Source organism: Ovis aries, chromosome 2 (genome assembly GCF_016772045.2).
Source record: "Ovis aries strain OAR_USU_Benz2616 breed Rambouillet chromosome 2, ARS-UI_Ramb_v3.0, whole genome shotgun sequence".
Lineage (NCBI taxonomy): Eukaryota > Metazoa > Chordata > Mammalia > Artiodactyla > Bovidae > Ovis > Ovis aries.
Window position 1 is genome coordinate 35,016,075 of NC_056055.1, and position 23,681 is coordinate 35,039,755.

Below are 23,681 nucleotides of genomic sequence, written 5' to 3' on the forward strand. Positions count from 1 at the left end.
CAGTCTTAATCAACCAAACACACACCCTCTGGCAGTGGATTCAAGGCCTCACTCTTGTACACAGAGTTCATTGACTAATTTGTAGGAAACAAATTCAAAAATATTAAAAATTGACAAATTGGTCAGGAAACGTTAGAACCAGTTCACTGCTATCCCTCCCCTACCCCAATCACAATGGTCTATCAACAACACATTAGGTGGGTATATTATAGGAATGTTCTCAAGACAATATGGTCAAAAGTTAAAATTAAAAAAAAATAGAATTGGTTTCAGGCAAGGGCAAAGCAGACGTCTATTAAGAGCCTTTTGTGAAATCAGAGCGGGAGTCAGATGCTTTCCCTTTTGCCCTCTCAGTGGTTACTGAAACAGTGTGGCCACAACAGTCATGGGGACTTGGGAGCTAGCCAAGTGGACAGGTGACTCAACATTCAATTTCTTGTCCCTCTAGGCGATTCCTCTTGGTGGTACAAATTTATACCAGAATAGAGAACAGTTATCAGGAAAAGATAGATATTAAAAGCTTTTTTTTTTTTTAAAGTACTGGCTAATAAAGAAAGTTGAGAGAAGTTGACAAGGGACAAAGCTTTATTCCCCATTGTGAAATCAAAGGGCCCTCGTTACAACAAAAATCTGGGGAAAGGTAACTGCTGTCTTCTAAGACTTCTCAGGGAAAGAAACAAATGGTTATCATTCCTTCATTACACTTTCATTAAAAATGAGCAGCAGTTATATTTTCCTTAAATAAAAATTGACTCCAAACAATAGACTCCTCTGAAAATGAAGACCTGAAAGTTTATGGTTAATACATAGATTCCCCTCGGACGAGAACCAGGTGCTACATGACAGTCTGCTGTGTCACCAGCCACTGGGCCAGAAGATTACATCTAATTGTAAACTGATTAACTGGTTGACTAATTAAAATTTCAACAGAGGAATAATATGCATATGTGGGTACTGCAGAGGTATGTTCCAAGAGCCCTCAGCAGTAAAATCCTAACCAGAACCCTTGGATTTTCCTTTCTTGTAAACACACTGGCACTCACAGAGCTATAATTTTATGATATGGTGCCCTTTTAAATTCTGGAAGTACAAATGCTGGGGAGAGAAATGGGGGACAAGACTAAAGGAGACTATAAACCCAGACATGGGAGATAGCATGTTTAAGGGCACATTTGTGGCACCCCACCGAGAGACACTGACATCTGGCAGCAAGACAAGTTTAAGGGAATGTTCTGTATTGAATCGTATGTTCTCATGCTGCCAGGACACATTATCCCCTGGGATCCTTCCTCTACATCAGCAGTACCCAACACTTTTGGTACTGGGGATCACTCTTATGGAAGACAATTTTTCCACAGAGTGAGGTTGTGGGGAGGCGGGTTCTGGCAGTAATGCCAGAGTGATGGGGAGCAATGGGGAGCAGCAGATGGAGAAGTGACCACTCGCCCACTGCACACCTCCTGCTGTGCAGTCTGGTTTCTAATTGTGAGGTCCACAGTCCCAAGTGTCAGGGACCCCTGCTCTACATAGCCTGGGTGCCAACCAAATATATATGGCTAGCGAAGTACCACACTCTCAGCAGATACTTTTTGGATGGATGGATGGTTGGACAGAAAAATGAACAAAGAAACAAAGGAATAACAGTGTACACTTTTTCTGCATGCTTAAAATCATCCACTGAGCATTAATATTCTACTTGCAAAGAATGCTCAGCAAAGTTGCTCTCAGCTATGGCACACAAAAGTAGCCCAACCCAGGAGAGACATCCACAGCATATATATAAAATCTGGGTAATGGTAACCTTCACAGCCTCTCTATCACACAATGGCAATTAGATAATTAATAGCAAATAGAACTCATTGATTTAAAGGTATATTACCACAATGGGGTATCTGCAGGTTTGCCAGTGAAATATTCTTGCTGTTTTCATCCAGACAGTACAAATCCTGAGTTTCTGGACTAGGTTTAGTCTCCTGAAGAGTCTTGATCCACATAATGTCACAGGAGCACATAAATGGGTTGCCCACCAGGATCCTACATGGAACAAAAATGAAATCCAATCAGCCTTCTCTTTCTCAGTTTTAGCTATAGAAGTGTTTAACAAAGCACTAATAATATTATGAATTCCTTCCAGCTGGCAATTTGTGGAAGACACACCCATCTTTATAGTATAACTACTTATTATTCACTCATTAATTGAATACTGATCTTCTGCTATGTGTAAACACCCCCATAGAGGCTAAAGGATGCAAAGTGATGTAAGACCTTTCAAACCCATAGGGAAACAAGATAGGAACAGAAATAACCACAATGTAGTATGGAAAACAATGTCTCATAAGATGGAGAAAAATAAGATGCCATGACAAATTTATCAGAGTTATTACACTGTTATGAAGATCTTAAGGGAAAAAGCCAATGTTGAGTTTTTAGGAACATCAACATACTGATTTCTAAGCAGGCTAGAGATTCAAGTGTTACCACTTAATATGTTCAAACTTCAGTGGAGGACAGAGAAGTTTCATCTGAATTAAAAATGAGATTATGAATACAAGACAAAAGTGTGAGTGCCAGGAGGGTATACTCCCAGCTTTCCAAATGACACGATCACAGTCCAGTTTGACTGGTGCAAGAAAGTCAAATTGAAGTGAATGTGACTGATGGAACTTGGAAGGAAGCTCTCAGACATCTCTCTCTCTCTCTCTCTCATACACACACAGACAGAAAAACACACAGACACACACTCACATGCTTGCGCACATCCCAAGCTCAGGCTTTCTGAGAGCAAGGGCAACTGAGCTACAGGCTGAGCTACTTAGCCCCTTGTCAGAGGGTGTTCACAGAGAAAGCCACCATTCAGCCATGCTGCCTTGGACTCCTGTGGCCTGTGATTGGTAAAGGAGGAAGTAGTCAAGAGGAAAATAAAAACCACAAGAAAAAAATCTTTAAATGCTTTTTTATAATACTCAGTGGCCTATTTAAGATGACTTCCATTTATGGAAATGAGCCTTTAAATGAGGCCATTTAAAATCATTATGTAGGCTCTGCCTGGCATTAACCACAATGCTTGAGATTTCCTTGAGGACAGGACCTGGGCTTTGCAACATCATTTACTCCTGTGGTTTTCTGGTTGGATTCTAAGAATCTCAGGGAATCCCTGGAGACTTTTCCAGGAGTTTCTTTGGGGAAAATGTGGTCAAGGCATACTCATTTAATTTGTGTTGGCTTGACAGCCTCCAAATATCCCTCTAACACCAAAATAAGAATTGACACTAGATATGGAATATGCAGTTGAAATCCACAATGTTTAAACCCCAGCTAAGTTGTTTCCTGGTGTTCTGAATCCATGAAAAACTAAGAAGGAATAAAGAAGCAAAGGGATCTTCAATTATAAACACACCAGAGTTCATCTGACCACACAGCACCTCTCACACACTGAACAGACTTCTTTTGCAGTGATGGTTAGAGCAGGTTAGACTTAATCTGTTTAGGCTTCTACCTCTTCCACTGGATAGCAGAGTCCTGGAATGCACAAACCTTTCTCCTTATATCCCCATGGCGTAATGTCATGTTAGTCTGATTTGTAACAGGCACACAGTTAACATTTGTTGAGTGATCAAATGCTACAGAGAGAATATTGAGACATGTGAAAATGAAACCAGAATCCAATTTTTAACCCATCACAAAAAGTCTGTGTAGCGATGCTCAAAATTTTTATACTGAGTAGCTTACTCTACTTCACATATCTTCCTTAAGTTTTGTATGCCCAGCCCTAAGTTAGAAACCTAACTCAAATGGCTCAGATAGTAAAGAATCCACCTGCAATGCAGGAGTCCCAAGATAAATCCCTCAGTTGGGAAGATCCCCTGGAAAAGGGAACGGCAACCCACTGAAGTATTCTTGCCTGGTGAATTCCAGAGACAGAGGAGCCTGGTGAGCTATAGTCCATGGGGTCGTAAAGAGCTGGATACAACTGAGCACGCATGCACAGGCTTCATTGCTAAAACTGGCCAACAGAAGCCTCAGTTAATCCTAAACTAAACTCTTGGTGGGTTAGAAAACCAGTGTTGCCACTTTCTGGATTATGTTTATTCCAAAAGAGTTGCCACCATGTAACTCTCATTATTACTTAACTCATTAACTTGGTGTTGCTCTACTAGTGGCATCTTCTAATCTGCACAATTTCTTTGTGAATAGAGGTGGACCCTACATCCCAGTCCACATATAGGTTAAGAAAAAGTTATTGCCTAGTAGTCAAAGACCTGGTCCACCTTTGCTCATTTCTGACACACACATCCTGTGCCTTAGGGTTCTTTGGGTAGGAATGTCAACAGTTTATATTTGCTTCACGGTGACAGCACAAGAATTAAGAGGACTTCCCTGGTGGTCCAGTGGCTAAGACTCTGAGCTCCCAATGCCCTGGTTCAGCCCCTCATCAGGCAACTACATCTCACATGCCCAAACTAAAAGATCCCAACTAAAAGAACTGGCAAAGCCAAATAAATAAATGAATAAGAATTCAGCACACTGGGAAATGCTGGCTATCAAAGATCAATAAATTTCAATCATTTTACAACAAAAGGGATTTAGGTGTGAGGATAAATTCTGAATGCAGTGACCGATCCTGTAGGAAATCTCACAAAGATAGATGGGTAGGGAGATGGTTGTCTCTACTCCAGTGTTCATTAAGGGCCAATGGGCACTGTCATTTGGAGCATAAGCCAACAGTGCCTGCTGGTTTTGCCCACTAGTATTAATATTTCCTCCTTGAATGCATTTGCTCTCCATTAGGGACTGGACAGAACAAAAACCAAACCAATGCTATGAGATGTGTAGCCATATTTTTCACACAAAACCCTTGTCTTTACCTCTCCTTTAGAAAACAAGTCCTTTATGTAAAAACAACATTTAAACTCATCAAAAATGATACATTACTATTGAGATTTCTATTTTTTTTACTGCTGAATCATACTCTAGTGAAGGAATAAAAAAAAACAGCCCATAATTAAGAAATCATTTTTCAACTCATTTTCAAATTTTGATATAAAAATAGATCTGCAGCATCACTTATTTTTAAAAATACTTAATTACACTTCCCTTTGAAATTATTTTCCGCAAATGCCATACAAAATTATTACTTACAGCTCAGACAAGTCAAGGTGACGAAAATGTTTCCTAGACAAAATCGTCAGTTTATTTCGGGTAAAATTGCTGAAAGGAATCAAAAACATTAAATGTGAATTACAAGCGTACATTTCTGGAATAAAGTATTTAGAATTTTTTTTTCAAAACAATTTTATTTGATCGTGGTTCCTGCCTTACTTAGATCCAATAATCTCTTTATTTCACCTTGAGTGATAGCTTAGTTTTTCCTGCCTCTGCTATAATTCTTGCTTGAATGTGGGGTTGGGGTGGGGGGGTTATAATTTTCATAATGTCTATTTTAAATCTCTTTTTTACCCAAAAGTTTCTTTCCCATATTCTGAACCAACTTATATACCTTCTAGAGATATTTGACCTTCTGAACAATTAATAGGAGGATTAAACTAAATTAAACTTAAAGCAAAACTCACTAGATGAAAAGATACTTCAAAATAAAGAGCATCATGAATATTTTGAAATATTAACACAACACACAAAATTTTGAATATTAACTGAATTTAATACATCCTAATCAAAGAATATGTCGAGGCTGCATATTGTCACCCTGCTTATTTAACTTATATGCAGAGTACATCATGAGAAATGCTGGGCTGGAAGAAACACAAGCTGGAATCAAGATTGCTGGGAGAAATATTAATAACCTCAAATATGCAGATGACACTACCCTTATGTCAGAAAGTGAAGAGGAACTAAAAAGCCTCTTGATGAAAGTAAAAGAAGAGAGTGAAAAAGTTGGCTTAAAGCTCAACATTCAGAAAACAAAGATCATGGCATCTGGTCCCACCACTTCACGGGAAATAGAGGGGGAAACAGTAGAAACAGTGTCAGACTTTATTTTTTTGGGCTCCAAAATCACTGCAGATGGTGACTGCAGCCATGAAATTAAAAGACTCTTACTCCTTGGAAGGAAAGTTATGAGCAACCTAGATAGCATATTGAAAAGCAGAAACATTACTTTGCCGACTAAGGTCTGTCTAGTCAAGGCTATGGTTTTCCAGTAGTCATGTATGGATGTGAGAGTTGGACTGTGAAGAAAGCTGAGCACCAAAGAATTGATGCTTTTGAACTGTGGTGTTGGAGAAGACTCTTGAGAGTCCCTAGGACTGCAAGGAGATCCAACCAGTCCATTCTAGAGGAGATCAGTCCTGGGTGTTCTTTAGAAGGAATGATGCTAAAGCTGAAACTCCAGTACTTTGGCCACCTCATGCGAAGAGTTGACTCTTTGGAAAAGACTCTGATGCTGGGAGGGATTGTGGGCAGGAGGAGAAGGGGACGACAGAGGATGAGATGGCTGAATGGCATCACTGACTCGATGGACATGAGTCTGAGTGAACTCCGAGAGTTAGTGATGGACAGGGAGGCCTGGCGTGCTGCGATTCATGGGGTCGCAAAGAGTCAGACACGACTGAGCGACTGAACTGAACTGAACTGAATTGAAAAGATAATCTTATTGATTAACTCTATGTGCTTGCTTCTAAATGCCTTCCAAATAACCAAACAATTTCACGAGAACATTAAAAACAAAATACCAGATAAACAAAGAATATCTCAGATTTTGTCCAGAACAAATAGTCTAGCGACATATCATTTGAAGATTTGGACCATCCAGACAATGAAAATATGTCCTATTTGTGACTAAAAATACTAACAAATTTACTGACATGTTTCAAATATATATTAATAGTTTCATTTAATGAAAGAGGAGCTTTAGTTTCCAGTGTTCAGTGCCATGAGACCTTGAGCTGGGTAATTCAAAGTGTTAATACTGGCAGTTGACTCCTGTGAATTTGTTTATTGGTCGAATTTATTTTAAAAGAGTGCAATGCTTGGGCCTCTAGACATGTGTTTAAATAAGTAACATGGATGTAAAACAAATATTAGCTTTTACAAAACAGCTGAGCCTTCAACAATTTGCAATGAGCCTTTCAGTGTATGATTCCAGTTTAGCAAAGTGAGCACTGGGCTGAGAGTCAGGTGAATATGCGAGAGCTAAGGGGAGAGCAATCTTAGCTGTACTGAGGCTAGTGTGTTGTGTCCATCCCACAAAATCACAGGTCAGGGTCTCCTGGTATGTCTGGCCAGTTTCCTCCAGACAGAAGTTAAGGACCTGGAGGAGCTAATATATGAACTAACACTAGTCAGTGGATGGATAAAGAAAATGCTACTTTGGCAGCTCATAATTCAAGAAGGCACATGGCCACTTCCAGCTTAATTCTGTATTGAGATTTCCTCTCATTCAAACTTCACTCACACCAAGATGCCCTCTTTCTTCTATGCTGGCATCTTTTCTCTTCACACTGAGTGTAAAGTGCTCACCCACATGAAAAAATAATCCAGAGGAAACTTGTAAAATGTGCCCACATAAATCTTTTCTTTTGGAACATGAATTACGAATGGGTTTCACTACAGTATAATACATTGACAAGTTACTCTGTGTGTCTTCTCCACAGCCTGTGAGGCACACATGTTTCCATCTTCATCACAAATCCCCATTCTTCTGAAGGAAAAAAAAAAAAAAACACCCTTATTTTCCTCCCAAGAAGAATGAGGAATGAGGACGCAAAGAAAGAGGACATACTCATTGTCATAGTTCCAGGTCAGCTAGCAAGCCAGCACAGGGGCAGCTGCCCTGTCGAGCTGCTAGCAGCACAGCCCAGAGCCAGGAACAAGATGAGTTTTATGAACCATACTTATTACTGGGGCCAAAAGCCAAAAGGGAGGAGGAGGGGAGGAAAAAAAAATCAACAATCCTCTTACTGTTTGATTATAGAACTTTTGCAAAGGAGCTAATTAGCACCTCTGCAAAGCCCCTGGAAAACACAAATACTGTTTTTTCTCACAGTTTTCTGAGTTCTCGGGGACTGCTGGAATTAAAGGCACCTAGAAATAAACTCAGGGATCAGTCCTAGGGGGCTCTGGACAGTCAGCGTGGGGTACTAATAAGCACAGTGTAGGAGAGGAATGATAAAAGGAACAGACAGGATCCAACTGAATGTCCCTAAAGCCCAAAGTGAAACAGATGCTCTTGTGAATACTTTTATTTTGTTGGGAAAATTCAGAGAGATAATCAGTATATCCCAGGGGTAGAGAGAAAGAGTCTTTCATACATAGATCTTTATCAGCTCCCTTATAGTCATGGTGCTGAGAATCAACTAAGGATGCTGCTCAGGAAATCAAGGAAAACACACCAGCGTCCCGAGTTCTCAGCCATAGGAAGAGGTTGAGACTCAGGTCTCGAAAGGCAGACACCTGAATGAATCCCTTCCTCTCCGCCACTTCCTAAAGCCAACTGCTGAAATGAATTTCTGTTTTGACCATTAGAAGCCTCTCTTGTCATGTGACTATCTGAAGCTTACTGACACTCTGACTTCTGTCTGAATATCAGCATGACTTTGTGTTGTCTTATCATTTGACAATCACCACAAATATCAGTAATGTTTGTAGTTTGATCAATAATTCAGTTCAGTTCAGTCGCTCAGTCATGTCCGACTCTTGTGATCCCATGAATCGCAGCACGCCAGGCCTCCCTGTCCATCACCCACTCCCAGAGTTCACTCAGACTCACGTCAATCGAGTCGGTGATGCCATCCAGCCATCTCATCCTCTGTCATTCCCTTCTCCTCCTGCCCACAATCCCTCCCAGCATCAGAGTCTTTTCCAAAGAGTCAACTCTTCACATGAGGTGGCCAAAGTACTGGAGTTTCAGCTTTAGCATCATTCCTTCCAAAGGAATCCCAGGGCTGATCTCCTTCACAATGGACTGGTTGGATGTCCTTGCAGTCCTAGGGACTCTCAAGAGTCTTCTCCAACACCACAGTTCAAAAGCATCAATTCTTTGGTGCTCAGCCTTCTTCACAGTCCAACTCTCACATCCATACATGACCACTGGAAAAACCTTGACTAGACGGACCTTAGTAGGCAAAGTAATGTCTCTGCTTTTCAATATGCTATCTAGGTTGCTTATAATTTTTCTTCCAAGGAGTAAGAGTCTTTTAATTTCATGGCTGCAGTCACCATCTGCAGTGAATTTGGAGCCCCAAAAAAATAAAGTCTGACACTGTTTCCACTGTTTCCCCATCTATTTCCCGTGAAGTGATGGGACCAGATGCCATGATCTTCGTTTTCTGAATGTTGAGCTTTGAGCCAACTTTTTCACTCTCCTCTTTCACTTTCATCAAGAGGCTTTTTAGTTCCTCTTCACTTTCTGACATAAGGGTAGTGTCATCTGCATATATGAGGTTATTGATGTTTCTCCCAGCAATCTTGATTCCAGCTTGTGTTTCTTCCAGTCCAGCGTTTCTCATGATGTACTCTGCACAGAAGTTAAATAAGCAGGGTGACAATATATAGCCTTGATGTACTCCTTTTTCTATTTGGAACCAGTCTGTTGTTCCATGTCCAGTTCTAACTGTTGCTTCCTGACCTGCATACAGATTTCTCAACAGGCAGGTCAGGTGGTCTGGCATTAATTAGACTTCCCAATTGTTGGCTGTTAAGAAACTATATTATGTCCATCTCCTTGGTTTCCTATTTTCAAATGACACCTCTTTGGGAGACTTGGACAAGTAATTGACTTTACATAAGTATGTACAGCCCAGAGAATGTCATTAAAATTATTCTACCATGTATCAGCCTAAAAATAATTACAAAAGGTGGCTTTGGTTTTCATATAAATATCTTAGAACAAGGAAAGTAGGGAAAATAGAAGAGGCACAGTAGAGTCATAAATAAGGCTATTTGTAAAACCATAATTAACCATAGCCCACTGTTTAGATCATAACGTCAGGAGAAGTGATGTAGTAAAATAGCCAGTAAAATGCAGTCATTGAGTAATTCAGGTCTTATAGTCAGCAGTAATGAAAATACCAGTACGTAACCATCAAGGTCATTAATTACACTTAAGTGATTGCATTAGAGCATTTCCCCTTTTTCTTGTATTCAACTTCTTCTCTCTTGTTTATGTTATCAAGGTCTACATAAAGACATCAGAATTTGTGCAGGCAAACCAACTACAAAGATGCTGCCAAAAAGCCTCTAAGTGAAATGTGTTAATAAAGTTCCTTGGAGTTTTATCACCTTTCTCCAAAAGTATTGCATTTTAATTCTACAGACTTTATTTTCAAATTGACTTCATCATTAATGCCACCTATGAAATATGAAGCCCTTGCACTAGTTTGATGAAATTAAGGTTTTTCATAAGATCAACAAATCGCCATGGAGTGTCCAGGCAATCTACTCAAAGAGAATGATCTCTTTTATAGACTGGTCTGAATAACAGTCAGGGAACTGTTCTACCCAAGACAAAGAAAGAGGACAGCAAGGGATGATTCTCTTATTATATGCAAAATACATTTTATTTTCCGTGTTCTTACTAAAAGAACATAGCCAAGATGAGCCCTGCATCAAAATTCTGCCACTTTCCATCTGGAGACCTGATTTTATTAATACACTTATGAAATGGGAATCAGAAAGATCCTTCCTACCAACTGTTAGAAAAATCAAGTGAGATCAAGCAGGTAAGAATTCTGCAGGTAGACTATAGACTATGAAATACATAAGGTGTTGCTGCAGAGAACCTGCAAAGCACGGAGATCCAGTGAATGCAGGCAACAGTCCTCCCACAGAAATTCCTACTGAAAACTTGGGGTGTGGGGGTTGACAATCAGAACTTAAGGGTGGGTAATCCTCTGCTTCATGAAGAAACATCTCAGGAAGGCCACATCTTATTGACTAAGTGCCATCGTCTAAGAGGATTTAACAGTAAACAACCTAAGTGCTCCCACTGTCTGTATTTCCATTTGACGTCAGTTGATATCACCCTGACTTCAGTGGAAGCCTTTGCTATTGTTACAATTGTCTGAACCTCTGGCATGTTTCATGATTGATTTTTCTCCACTTTTATCAATCACGGCAGATAGCTTTTGGAAAATGAAGGTTCAAAAGAGGACCTACTATAGGAGAAAGTGCATGAGCAATTTTTAGTTCCCTGTGAAGGCCAAGGCCAAGTCAGTTTCTTTCAATTCCACTAGTTTGATGTCTTCCAGGGAACATGTCATGAGTCCAAGGAAAAGAATCGAGAACGCTGTACAGGACATAGTTTTCACATCAGACTCCTTTCTGTTGGCCTATTGCTCCGTCCAAGATGGAAATGGCCCAGAAATTCATGAAAGGGAATAAGTAGGCTGTTCTAAGTACCCCTCTGAAGCTATTCAGAAATCAAAGCTAATGTTTCTAAGCTATTGTCGAAGCTATACTAACTTTTAAAAAGGAGATTTCTAGCTGGGAAAGGAGGAAAATAAACAGAGGGGGAAAACACTGAATAAATTGGGTCCTGGGAAGCAAAAGAATCAAGCTTTACTTACATGTGCTGTAAGTTGCTGTTTTTCAGGAATGCTTTATGAGCCACAGATTTTAATCCAGAATCCACAATGGTCCTAAGAAAGTACACAATGGCGTGAATGTTAGAACTAATGAACACATGTCCCTCTGACTACTACAGAGCATAAGAAAGTTCTGACATAAGGTATGCAAGTTCTGAGTACTCACAGGTTTTTCAGTCCCACATAAGCTTCAAGATCATCTTCGTTGATGATTTCTAATCTTTTCTGATTTGCAATGTAACTGCAAAAAAAGAAAAGAAAAACAGAATGCAAACTCAAGACTCAATGCAGGCAATCCATAAAAATTAGGTAACCTCCATCCAACCTCACCAGACTGCTCAAGGTGATCCCTCCCCACCCACCTGGCCCCACTATTTATTTTAAATACAGCAAGGGGAGGAGTACTGAGTGTGATCAAGGAGAAACCATGGTTGAGCAGGTTTCGTATTCAATGACAGGACCATCAGGTTTCTTATTAAATTTTTATCACTCTTTCAACTAGCAAGTTCAGTTTGCCTCTCCACTCAAGGTATCCCCTGGATACAGAGGTGAAAATAACTTACAAATACATCCACTACCTCTCAAAAGCATTTCAGTCTGTGACACCCACAGGGATGCTGGCGTCACCACACACAGGACTAGTCACATCTGTCCTCACCGTCCAAGAGCAGCAGTCCCTCCTTCCCTTTACCTCCGGAAACACTGAAGCAGATTCCCCTCCCCCTTTCTCTCCCTCCATCCCTTCCTCAAACCCTCTCTTTTCCTGGCCCAGGATCCACTCGTTCTGCTTTTGTCAGTAATGAAATGAAATTTTCCGTTCAGGAGCCACATTTCACAAACCCCACATTGCATTCGTGTACTCTGTGTAGAGGGGCTTCCCACATGAGGCTAGTGGTAAAGAGCCTGCCTGCCAAAGCAGGAGACTTAAGAGTTGTGGTTTCATTCCCTGAGTTGGGAAGATTCCCCTGGAGGAGGGCATGGCAACCCACGCCAGTATTATTGCCTGGAGAGTCCCATGGACAAAGGAGCCTGGCGGGCTACAGTCCATAGGGTCACAAAGAGTCAGACACGACTAAAGCGACTTAGCACATATGCATGCAGGCACACGCTCACTCTCTGTAGAAATCTCTTCCCCATCTGCCAGTCCTTCAAATACAGGAGTAGACAAGTAATGCTGGCTGCACAGAGAGCTCCATCCCCCTGGCTATGATGACTGGCTTAGAAATGTGCTGTAACCTTGACTGGGCTAATGAGAAGCTTCCCTAAAATCAAAAGATTAATGCTGTGACAATGCCTTTCTCTTCCTCTGGGATCTTAGCTGAAAGATTACACAGGCCTGGGGATTCCATGAAAAATATTTCTACCACAGGGAAAGGTAATGTTCAAGAATGAAGTCAGCACACCGGAGGAAAGAGAGCTAAGAAATAAAAAGAGAGACAACTCTGAAAATGCCACTTAAAGCCTTTGGATCCATTTGTCTCTGAGGTTAGTTTTCACTAATGAAAGTTTGATCTGAAATTTCTGTCACTTGCAACTAGTAAAGTCACTGGTAATATAAACACAAAGCTATCAAACCTATTACCATGGAATTACCCTGTGCTGAAGTTATTTGAGCATCTATCTATTCACTTTTCTTAGATCATGACCTCTTTCTGAAGATAGCTGGATCCTGTTTTATAATTCTTAACATGCACCGTAGAGCTTCCCTTTTAGATCAGTTGGTAAAGAATCTGCCTGCAGTGCAGGAGACCCAGGTTCAATTCCTGGGTTGGGAAGATCCCCTGGAGAAGGAATTGGCAACCCACTCTAGTATTCTTGCCTGGAGAATCCTATGGACAGAGAAGCCTGGCAGGCTACAGTCCATGGGGTCGCAAGAGTTGGACACGACTTAGCAACTAAACCACCAACACAACATGCACCATAGCATCTAACAAACCACCTCGTACAAAGTAGGTCTTCAAGGATGAAGGGTGGACAGACAGATGGATGGATAGAAGAATGAATGGGCAACACTTGGAGCTCCATAGACACTCCAGGAAGTTGTGTTAGAATGGATTTTTCTTTCTCTTTCAAAACATTTAAGATACATAGCATACCAATTAAGACATTGAAAACAAATATATAACCCTACTGTTAACGACATTAATTAAAGGAGAAAAATAATAGCCAATGAGGGGAAAGATATAGCATCTATAGGTCCCTTCTGCTCAATCCAAAAGAAGGAAAAAAGATATCAAAATACATGATAACTATTGGGACACCCATTTTTAGAAGATAAACGTTAGAAATAAAATAAAACACCTATTTTTAGAAATCAAACTTTAGAAATAAAATAAAAAGGTTCTGAGAGAACCAAATCACACCAAAGAGAAATAATTTTTAAAGGACCCACATAAACTTTGTCTCCTGTTACATAAGAAAGCAACACTAGGCAACGTCCAAGACAGGGGAGCATCTTCTACTCAAAGAGCTTGGCTCTCCCTAATACCGGGAGCCTGGAACATAATAGACTTGCAGGAAGGATTCACTCCCTTCTTAGCTTCTACTTCACACAGAAAGAAACATTTTAAGACTCCACTCTAATTACCAAACAACAATTTTAACATTATGAGTTTTTATGAGATATTTCAAAATTACCACACTTTAGGTATTTTTTCCCCAAGATTTTCAATCCACTAACATTTTCCAGTAAAAACCATAGTAACCTCCATCTTCTAAATCACTTCCCAATAAAAAACCACATTCCAGAGAGCCCTACATTTTAATACTTTTTTCATGCATTTGGCAGAAGAAAAGGACAAACAGTGTAGGCAAGGTTTCCTTCAGGGTCACAACCAGGATTCCAGAGAACTTGTCCCCTCCTCACAGCTGAGCTAGCATGGTGGCTGTCACTGTTCTGAAATCTTCAGATTCTTCAGCTCTCTCTGCCTGCCTTGTCACTGACTGCATCAGGGCTTGACACTCAGGAGGTATTTAATCAACGTCTGTGGCACAAAGCATTTATGTTTACCTTTTCCTTTAATTATTTATGCCCTTTATTTTATTGTTATTTTATGTTCATCAGATTTCCAATTTATAAACTCCCCACTTGTATTCGGCTGGTGCATGGGGATGACCCAGAGAGATGTTATGGGGAGGGAGGTGGGAGGGGGGTTCATGTTTGGGAACACATGTAAGAATTAAAGATATTAAAATTTAAAAAATAAAAAAATAAAAAAAAATACAATGAGCTAAACATAAAAACAAAAAGCACTGAAGAAAGAAAAGCTAGGGCAGAGATATCAGTGAAGCTAGGAACTGGGTTTAAAATGCATATTTTGGGTTAGTGAAAAAGTTCATTCATTCTATTCAAGTTAATGGAAAAACCCAAATGAACTTTTTGGCCAACCCAATATTTGCTGGAAAAGGACCACAAGCTTAATTCTAAGCTTTCCAGTGACCAATGCCCAGGAAGAGAAGAAAAGGAAGATACATTTAGTCAATGGTAAATTCACAGTGATCATGAGATGAAAAATAAGTCAGATGTTAGGCAATACATAACTCTTCTTGAATCTAAGACAAGACAGAAGATTTTGCTGAAAAATATCAAAAAAAAAGTGAAATTATGAAAAGTGGTCACTGGAGAAAATTCTTCCACTGTGGAGGCAGGAATGCCGGATAAAGAATGGATTTTCCTCCTGGTCAAAATGGAAAAAAAATCAACAGAAGAGCTGGATGCAAAAGTCAGCAAGTGCCTCTTTGGATGCCAAGAATTCCCTGTCGTAAGTTACCATCTGCACAGATGCCCACAACATAGCTGTAGGCCAGAAACTGCTCATGAAATCTACCCCTTAAGAAACATTTTTAAGGTACTATTAAGGAGGAATCATAGACTGGAAGCCAGTAAAGTTAATAACAAACATTTCACAGAGGGGAACACCAATGGTCCAGGAACATATGAAAAGCTGCTCACCCCTCAAGGAATCTGAAATGCAAACTAAATAACATGGACTTCCCATTCCTTTCCTGCTAGCTGGACACAATGTTCAAAATCTGGCTATATAAAGCATTTCTAAAGATCAGTTATTTCTCTGACGTTGCTCCGGGGAGCATAAACTGACACAACCACTTTGAAGAGTAATTTGCCAGTATCCTAGAAAATCCTACGTCACACGCTTTATAGAGTCCAGCAATTCCATTCTAGGTTTTCATCTAAGAACCACATGAGGAGAGATATGCAAGAATATTCACTTGTAATACAGTCAGAATAAAAAGCTGGAAACAGCCCAAGGGTCCATCAACTAAGAAACAATAAAATGAGATGTGTTACATAAGCTGGATTGAACCAGATCTTCATATTTGAGCAGAAAGAAATCTTCATGCTAAGTGAGAAAAAAAAATAAGCAAAATTTCAGACTGATATGTGCTTATAATATAAAACAATTGATGTGAACTTTTAAAAAGACACAGCAAGGGGGATGGAGGGATAAATTGGGAGACTTGGATTCACATATATACACTACTATATATAAAATAGATAACTATTAAGTACAGAGAACTTTACTTAATACTCTGTAATGACCTATATGAGAAAAGAACCTAAAAAAGAGATGATCTATGTGTATGAAGAATGGATTCACTGTGATGTACAGGAGAAAGTAATATAACATTGTAAATCAACTATACTCCAATAAAAAAAAATTTTTTTAGCAAAACAATAAAATGACATAAAACAATACTACATAGTGAGGGCTATTTGTAAGGTATAAAAAGAAGAATGCAAGGAAGGTCATCTTGGGAAAGTAGAATGGGTTTGGGTCAAGGATAAAGAAACAGAAACTGTTAAACGATTTTATTAAACTATTAAACTATTTCTTTTCTTAAAAGAAAAATGCCTTTGTAAAAAAAGAAAAAGAAAAACGAAAAAGGCCTTTGTAACAAAAAAGACAAAAATATTAAAAGCATCAGTTCTGAATATAAGCACCTGAAGTTACTGTTATGTCATTACACTTTTATGAATTTTTTAAACGTATGAACAGAAAAGAGAGGAGGAAGGAAGGAAGCAAGGGAGAAAGGGGGAAAAGAAAGAAGGAGAGACAGAGACAGAGAAAGCCACAAGAGAAATGACCACAGGGAAGATGAACTCCAGGGCTTCTCAGTTACTAGGTGACCAAACACACTTGGGCTCGAGTCCCTGGTTCCTTGGACTACCCAAAACCAAACCTTCTAAAAGCCTTCTGCTCCCTGCCCCTGAGCTCCTGGATGGGACCAGAAGACTAAGAAGCATGCTGGGCTGCCCCCTACTGGTGACTTTCACGTGCCTCCACCAGGTCTTCTGAGCTCTGCCCTCTCGTCACTCCCACTAATCAGAAAAGCAGTAGCTACAGAGACTAACCTAGGGTTAGGAAGGAGGGCGGAAGGGCCAGGCTAGGGCAGACAGCTGAGAGATGCATGGACAGGCAGTGAGGCAGACTCTCTTCCGAGAAAACCTTTTCCTGTCACTCCAGTCAAGGTGATGTCCAACTCTGAGGGCTCTTTACTGAGCCAAGCTTTGCTTAAGAGAAGCTTCAAGAAGGGTTTCACTGTCAACAAAGCAGTGGAAAGGCCCAGCATTTTGCTACAGACCTTTCTCTCGCTGACAACTCCTAGCTCCTCTGGCCTGTGCCTACCCGTCTGGAAAGCTAAGGTCCCAGAGGCTTTAAGGCAGAAGCCCTCCCCCTAGAGCCCATGCCCCACCCAGCATTCCCATGAATGCAGACAAGCTTTCCAGCTTCTGTCTTTCCAACCTGCAGATGCTGCTGCCTGAGGTCTCTCTCTCTTCTTAACTTTTTGGTTTATATTGGAGTATATGATAAAGGTGAAAGAGAAGAGTGAAAAAGCTGGCTTAAAACTCAACATTCAAAAAATGAAGATCATGGCATCAAGTCCCATCACTTTTGGCAAATAGATGGGGAAAAAGTGGAAGCAGTGACAGATTTTATTTTCTTGGCCTCCAAAATAACCATGGACAGTGACTGCAGTCATGAAATTAAATTGGAAGGCAAACTATGATAAACCTAGACAGCATATTAAAAAGCAAAGATATCACTTTGGCGACAAAGGTCTGTCTAGTCAAAACTATGGTTTTTCCAGTAGTCATTATGGAAGTGAGAGTTGGACCATAAAGAAAGTTGAGCGCCGAAGAATTGATACCTTCAATTTGTGGTGCTGGAGAAGACTCTTAAGAGTCCCTTCGACAGCAAGGAGATCAGATTAGTCAATCCTAAAGAACATCAACCCTGAATATTCACTGGATGGACTGATGCTGAAGCTGAAACTCCAATACTTTGGCCATTTGATGCATAGAGCCCACTCATTAGAAAAGACCTTGATGCTAGGGAAGATTGAAGGCAAAAGGAGACGAGGGCAGCAGAGGATGAGATGGTTAGACAGCATCACTAATTCAATGGACGTGACTCTGAGCAAACTCCGGGAGACACTGAAGGACAGGGAACCCTGGTGCACTGCCGTCCGTGATGTCACAAAGAGACAGATACAACTTAGTGACTGAAAAACAACAACAACATAGCCGACTGACAATGCTCTGATAGTTTAGGGTAGACAGCAAAGCAATTCAGCCATACATATATATGTATTCATTCTCCCCCAAGCTCCCCTTTAAGGACAGTAGGCAGCCTTTGAATAGTGACAGAGACTTTGTGGATTTAGATGCTTACATTTGATACTCCTTAAGAGTTTCTCCCTTTTACCTCCTTGACCTCAAAGTCCTCTGGCCCACCCCTCCATCTGCAATGTGTGCAAAATACTCACTGGCCTTTGACCATTCTGTTTTGCCAAAATATGCCTTTCTCCTTTATCAAATCTATCTCTACAACTCCTTCTTGGACATCATATTAAGAGGGTTGTTTTCTATTGTTGATGTTTACTTTCACTACATCCTGAGACCACTATCTACCACCCTACAAGCTGGAACTTCTCAATTAATTCACCTAAAACTATTCTGTTGTTGTTTAGTGGCCATCTAACTCTTTTGCGACCCAGTGGATTATATCCCACCAGACTCCTCCGTCATTGAGATTTCCCAGGAAAGAATACTGGAGTGGGTTGCCCTTTCCTTCTCCAGGGATCTTCCCAACCCAGGGACCAAACCCACCTCTCCTGCATTGGCAGGGGGATTCTTTACCACTGAGCCACCAGGGAGCCCCAGAACTAATCTGCTGCTGCTGCTGCTAAGTCGCTTCAGTCGTGTCCAACTCAGTGCGACCCCATAGACAGCAGCCCTCCAGGCTCCCCGTCCCTGGGATTCTCCAGGCAAGATCACTGGAATGGGTTGCCATTTCCTTCTCCAATGCATGAAAGTAAAAAGTGAAAGTGAAGCCGCTCAGTTGTGTCCGACTCTTAGCGACTCCATGGACTGCAGCCTACCAGGCTCCTGTCCATGGGATTTTCCAGGCAAGAGTGCTGGAGTGGGGTGCCATTGCCTTCTCCGAGAATTAATCTAGGTCCCTCCAATATCTGAGATACTTCCTGATTTACAAGCAACATCAAAAAGGCTTTTTTACAATCAGAACATTTTTATTCTATCAGGTGGCAAGCATTTTTTTTTAAGCATTTATGTTCCTTCTTAACCTCATAATCAAGAATTACAGGGAATGGAGATACACTTTGTACCCACCACGGTATTTTTGTACTAATCTATATAACTCTCCTACTGAATTGTTAACTCCTCAAACGGAAGAGTGTTACTCATCAAACAGTTGCATGCCCATTTCCTAACTCAGAGCTAATTCTGATGGAATACTGGCTGACTTAAAGCCATCAATCTGACCTCCACATTCCCCATTGGAGTTTTTATTACTTCACTGGAATGACCAGACATATATACACTATAAACATTAAATGAAGATTGTGATAATAGGAGACTTCCCTGGTGGCACAATGGTTAAGAATCTGTCTGCCAATGCAGGAGACCCGGGTTCAATCCCTGGTTCTGAAAGATCCCATATGCTCTGGAGCAACTAAACCTGTGCACCACCAGAGCCTAACTTCTCAAGCCGGAGAACAGTAACTACTGAGTCCATGTGCCCAACTATTGAAGCCCACGTGCATGGCACAAGTAAATTAAAAAAATTTTGATAATAGAAAATAAATTCACTTGTCATACAGAAAACAAGGAAACAAAGTAATGACTGGAACAGAAGACAGCCAATTTTGAAAGCAAAATTTGTCCTATCTAGAAGCAAACTTAGACCACAAACATACAACCTAGTCAATCTAAATACTCATTAATTTTTCGTAAATGATAAAAACTAACTGCCCTCGGAAGACGAGCATTAATTTGCATCTCTGTCTCAGAATCGTTACAGCTAGAAAGAATCTGCGGATCCAGCTGTTTTGACCTTGAGGGGGTGATGCTCCTGCAGGTCAGTGCTCACTGCCATAGCATCTGATGAGCAGAAGAGATGTTTCTGAGCAGAGGTGAAGCAGCTGCACCGCAAGGGCACAGTGAAAGGACCTACAAGATATGACTGGGCAGTGAAGGCTTCCATAAGGTCAGTCCTTGAAGGGTCCCCGGAAAGTCAACAGGTAAAGAATGCAAATGTAAGCAAAGCCCGCACTATTTGCCGTTTTACTCTGTTTCATCACCAAAGCTTCTCCAGCCTCAATGTGACATCCAGGGCCCTACGCCTAACGAAAAGTTCCTAGGTGGCTTTTCGGGAAAAAAAGAGAGAGATAAGTTTAGGAAAAATTCACAGAAACATTTTTGAATTACAGTTTCCTAGAAAGGATACTCATCCCATTTGAAAATATTTCACATTGGCTTTAACAACCTATCAAATAATTCCTCCATGCAACCTTTCCAAGTAACAAAAAGTGGTTTCTAATGCATCTTTTCTTCCTATGTATTAGCTTAACAGCAGTATCACTCCAAAGCAAAATATCCCTTTATCTTAGACTTTGTTTGGAGAAGGAAATGGCAGTCCAATCCAGTATTATTGCCTGGAGAATCCCCAGGGACAGAGGCACCTGGCTGGCTACAAGTCCATGGGATCAGAAAGAATCAGACATAGACCATGTTAGCTAAACTGTACTTTGGCAATATATCAAAAAGAAATAGAAACAGCAGTGAATATTTCTAATGGTCACTCTTCAAAATGAAATCATTTCCCAACACTCTGGGATGGGTGACCCCCATCCCACCCCACCACATAAATAAGTAGTCAAGCTAATAAAAGTAGATAAACTCAAACTTCACAAGAGATTGTGATATGAGCTAAGGCTTACAGCCATGGGGTGAGGCATTTCAGCTCTGATTGGATCGTTTCTGCCATAAGCTATCCATCACAGGTAATAGGATAGTACTTTAAAAAAAAAATTGCCCCTTGGGTTTCCTGGTGGTACAGTAGTTAAGAATCCACCTTGTAAAGCAGGGGACACTGGTTCGATTCCTGGTTCAGGAAGATCCCACATACCATGGGGCAACTAAGCCCCTGCACCACAATTATTGAACCTGTGCCCTAGAGCCCAGGAGCCACAACTGCTGAAGCTGCGTGCCCTAGAGCCTGTGCTCTACAGCAAGAAAAGCCACCACAATGAGAAGCCCCCATACCACAACTAGAGAGTAGCCCCCACTCTCCAAAACTAGAGAAAACCCGCATGAAGCAATGAAGACCCAGTGCAGCCAAAAATAAATAAATAAATATTTAAATAATTGCCCCTGTTCCCTGAATCCACAATAGGGTAGCTTTAGTTTCTCAGCAAACTGCTAAGAAGGAGCTTTGAAGATCAGTCCATGATGAGCCAAAGCAGGATTCAAAAGAAGACTTTCTCATTCCTTCAATCCAATCTTCACAGAGGGTCCACTACCCCACCTGTGACAACATGAATGCAGAGAATACCAAGTAAGCAGGCTCAGAACCTGAATTCCAATAGCCAGCCTAATAGCACAAGCTGATTAGCATTAGCACATCTATGTTTTTGACCAAAGGCATAGAAGTAACCCCAGTAATTCTTCTTGATAGAATGCTGTGTGCTGGACACTGGGGTATCCATGGGTGTCTCACTTAACCTAGCAAAGCTACCAGAAGAGCACTATGATTTTTTTTTCTGCTTTTTACAAGAAGAAACCAAGGCCCAAGCTTGCCAGGGCACATCCCCAAGGTCACACGGCTGCCAAAACAGGATTTGAACCCAAATCTACCTGCCTCTGAATTCTAAGCTCAGAGCCACTGTTCCACACTATTAGGACCATTAACTTATAAATCCTTCACCTACAACAAGATATAATTTCTAAAGTTTCTACAAAATGGTCCTTTGCAAATAATCACAGCCTGAAAACAACAGTCAATGAAAAGGAATGAGGACATTTTACAGGACGCTCTCATGTATTATATCTACATCGAGGTAACAGGAGATAAATAAAGTATCTTCTCAGATTTCTACACAATGCCAAGCTCTGAGAACTGCAGCTTCCTAGAATAGCCTAAATTCCTTTGGAATTTAAGAATTCAAGTGCATGTGGAGAGCATATAAAGAAAACAAAACCCTCCTACACTGCTGGGGGGAACGCAAATTGGTGCAGCCACTATGGAAAAGAGTATGGAGGTTCCTTAAAAAACTAAAAATAGAGCTACCATATGTTCCTGCATTCCCACTCCTGGATATACATCCTGAAGAGATAAAAGATCTAATTCAAAAAGGTACACGTACCCCAATGTTCATAGCGGCACTATTTGCAATAGCTAAGACATGGCAACTACCTAAGTGTCCACTAGCAGATAAATGGACAAGATGTTAAATACACACACACACACACACACACACACATATATATGTGTGTGTGTATGTGTGTGTGTAGGGAGGCTTCCCACATGCCACTAGTGGTAAAAAAAAAAAAAAACCCACTTGCCAATGCAGGAGATATAAGAGATGTGGGTTCAATCCCTGAGTTGGAAAGACCCCTGGAGAAGGAAGTGGCAACACACTCCAGTATTCCTGCCTAGAGAATCCCATGGACACAGGAGCCTAGCAGGCTACAGTCCATGGGGTCGCAAAGAGTCAGACACAGCTAAGCAACTAACACTTTTCACTTTCCCAGGTGGCTCAATGTTAAAGAATCTGCCTAATGCAGGAGACACAGGAGATTTGGGTTTGATCACTGTCAGGAAGATTCCCTAGAAAAGGGAATGACAATCCACTTCAGTATTCTTGCCCAGGAAATCCCATGAATGGAAGAGCCTGGTAGGCTTCAGTCCATGGAGTCACAAGAGTCGGACAGGACTAAGCAACTGAGCATCTGTGCATGCATATATATATATGGGCTATTACTCAGCCATAAAAAAGAATGAAATAATGCCATTTGCAGCAATATGGATGGACCTAGAGATTATTATACTAAGTGAAGTCAGACAGAGGAAGACAAATATTGTGATATCACTTATACGTGGAACCTTAAAAATAATACGAATGAATATATATACAAAACAGAAACAAACTCACAGACACAGAAGACAAACTTATGGTTAACAAAAGGCAAGAGCAGAGGGATAAATTAGGAGTAGGGGATTAACAGATGTACATTACCACATACAAAATAAATGACAGAAATTTACTGTATAGCACAGGGAACTATATTCAATATCTTGTAACAAACTAATAATATAATGGAAGAGAATTGGAAAAAATAATAAAGATATACATATATATATATATATGTATGTATGTATGTATGTATAACCAAATCACTTTGCTGTATACCTGAGACTAATACAATATTGTAAATCAACCATATTTTTTAAAAAGTCAAGTGCCTGGAAAATACTGTGCAGTGTGAGGGATAAACAAGCCCCACTAGCTTCACCTCTCACCAGTTATATGACCTTGGGCAAGTCCCTACACCTCAGTCTCCTTATTTATAAAACAGAATAATAAGAGTACCTGCCTCAAGGAGTTGTTAGAACAATGAGAAATCTGCCCAAGCACATATGAGGACCTCAATTAATGCTAATTATTAACAATGAGCAGAAGCCTTTGGCCCAGGGGCGAGCTTGGTCACTAAGCAGCTGGTGAAATGAATCTCAACCTACCTCCAGTGCCCACATTCACGGAGGTGGAAATTTGGGCTTGATAATGTCTCAGTTCCCTTCAGCACTCAAATTATAA

At 40.6% G+C, this 23,681-nt stretch overlaps 1 protein-coding gene across 11 annotated transcripts in view; it reads right to left on the bottom strand.

The window, feature by feature from the left end:
- NTRK2 (neurotrophic receptor tyrosine kinase 2) overlaps positions 1–23,681 on the bottom strand; it is a 400,491-nt gene that overhangs the window by 351,921 nt on the left and 24,889 nt on the right. For all 11 annotated transcript variants that reach the window (XM_042243073.2, XM_042243071.2, XM_042243072.2 and 8 more), the window contains 4 exons: positions 11,707–11,781; positions 11,523–11,594; positions 5,140–5,208; positions 1,880–2,034 (listed from right to left, as the gene is read on the bottom strand). In XM_042243073.2, the coding sequence (XP_042099007.1) occupies positions 1,880–2,034; positions 5,140–5,208; positions 11,523–11,594; positions 11,707–11,781 (371 nt within the window). The remainder of the gene's footprint in view (positions 1–1,879; positions 2,035–5,139; positions 5,209–11,522; positions 11,595–11,706; positions 11,782–23,681) is intronic.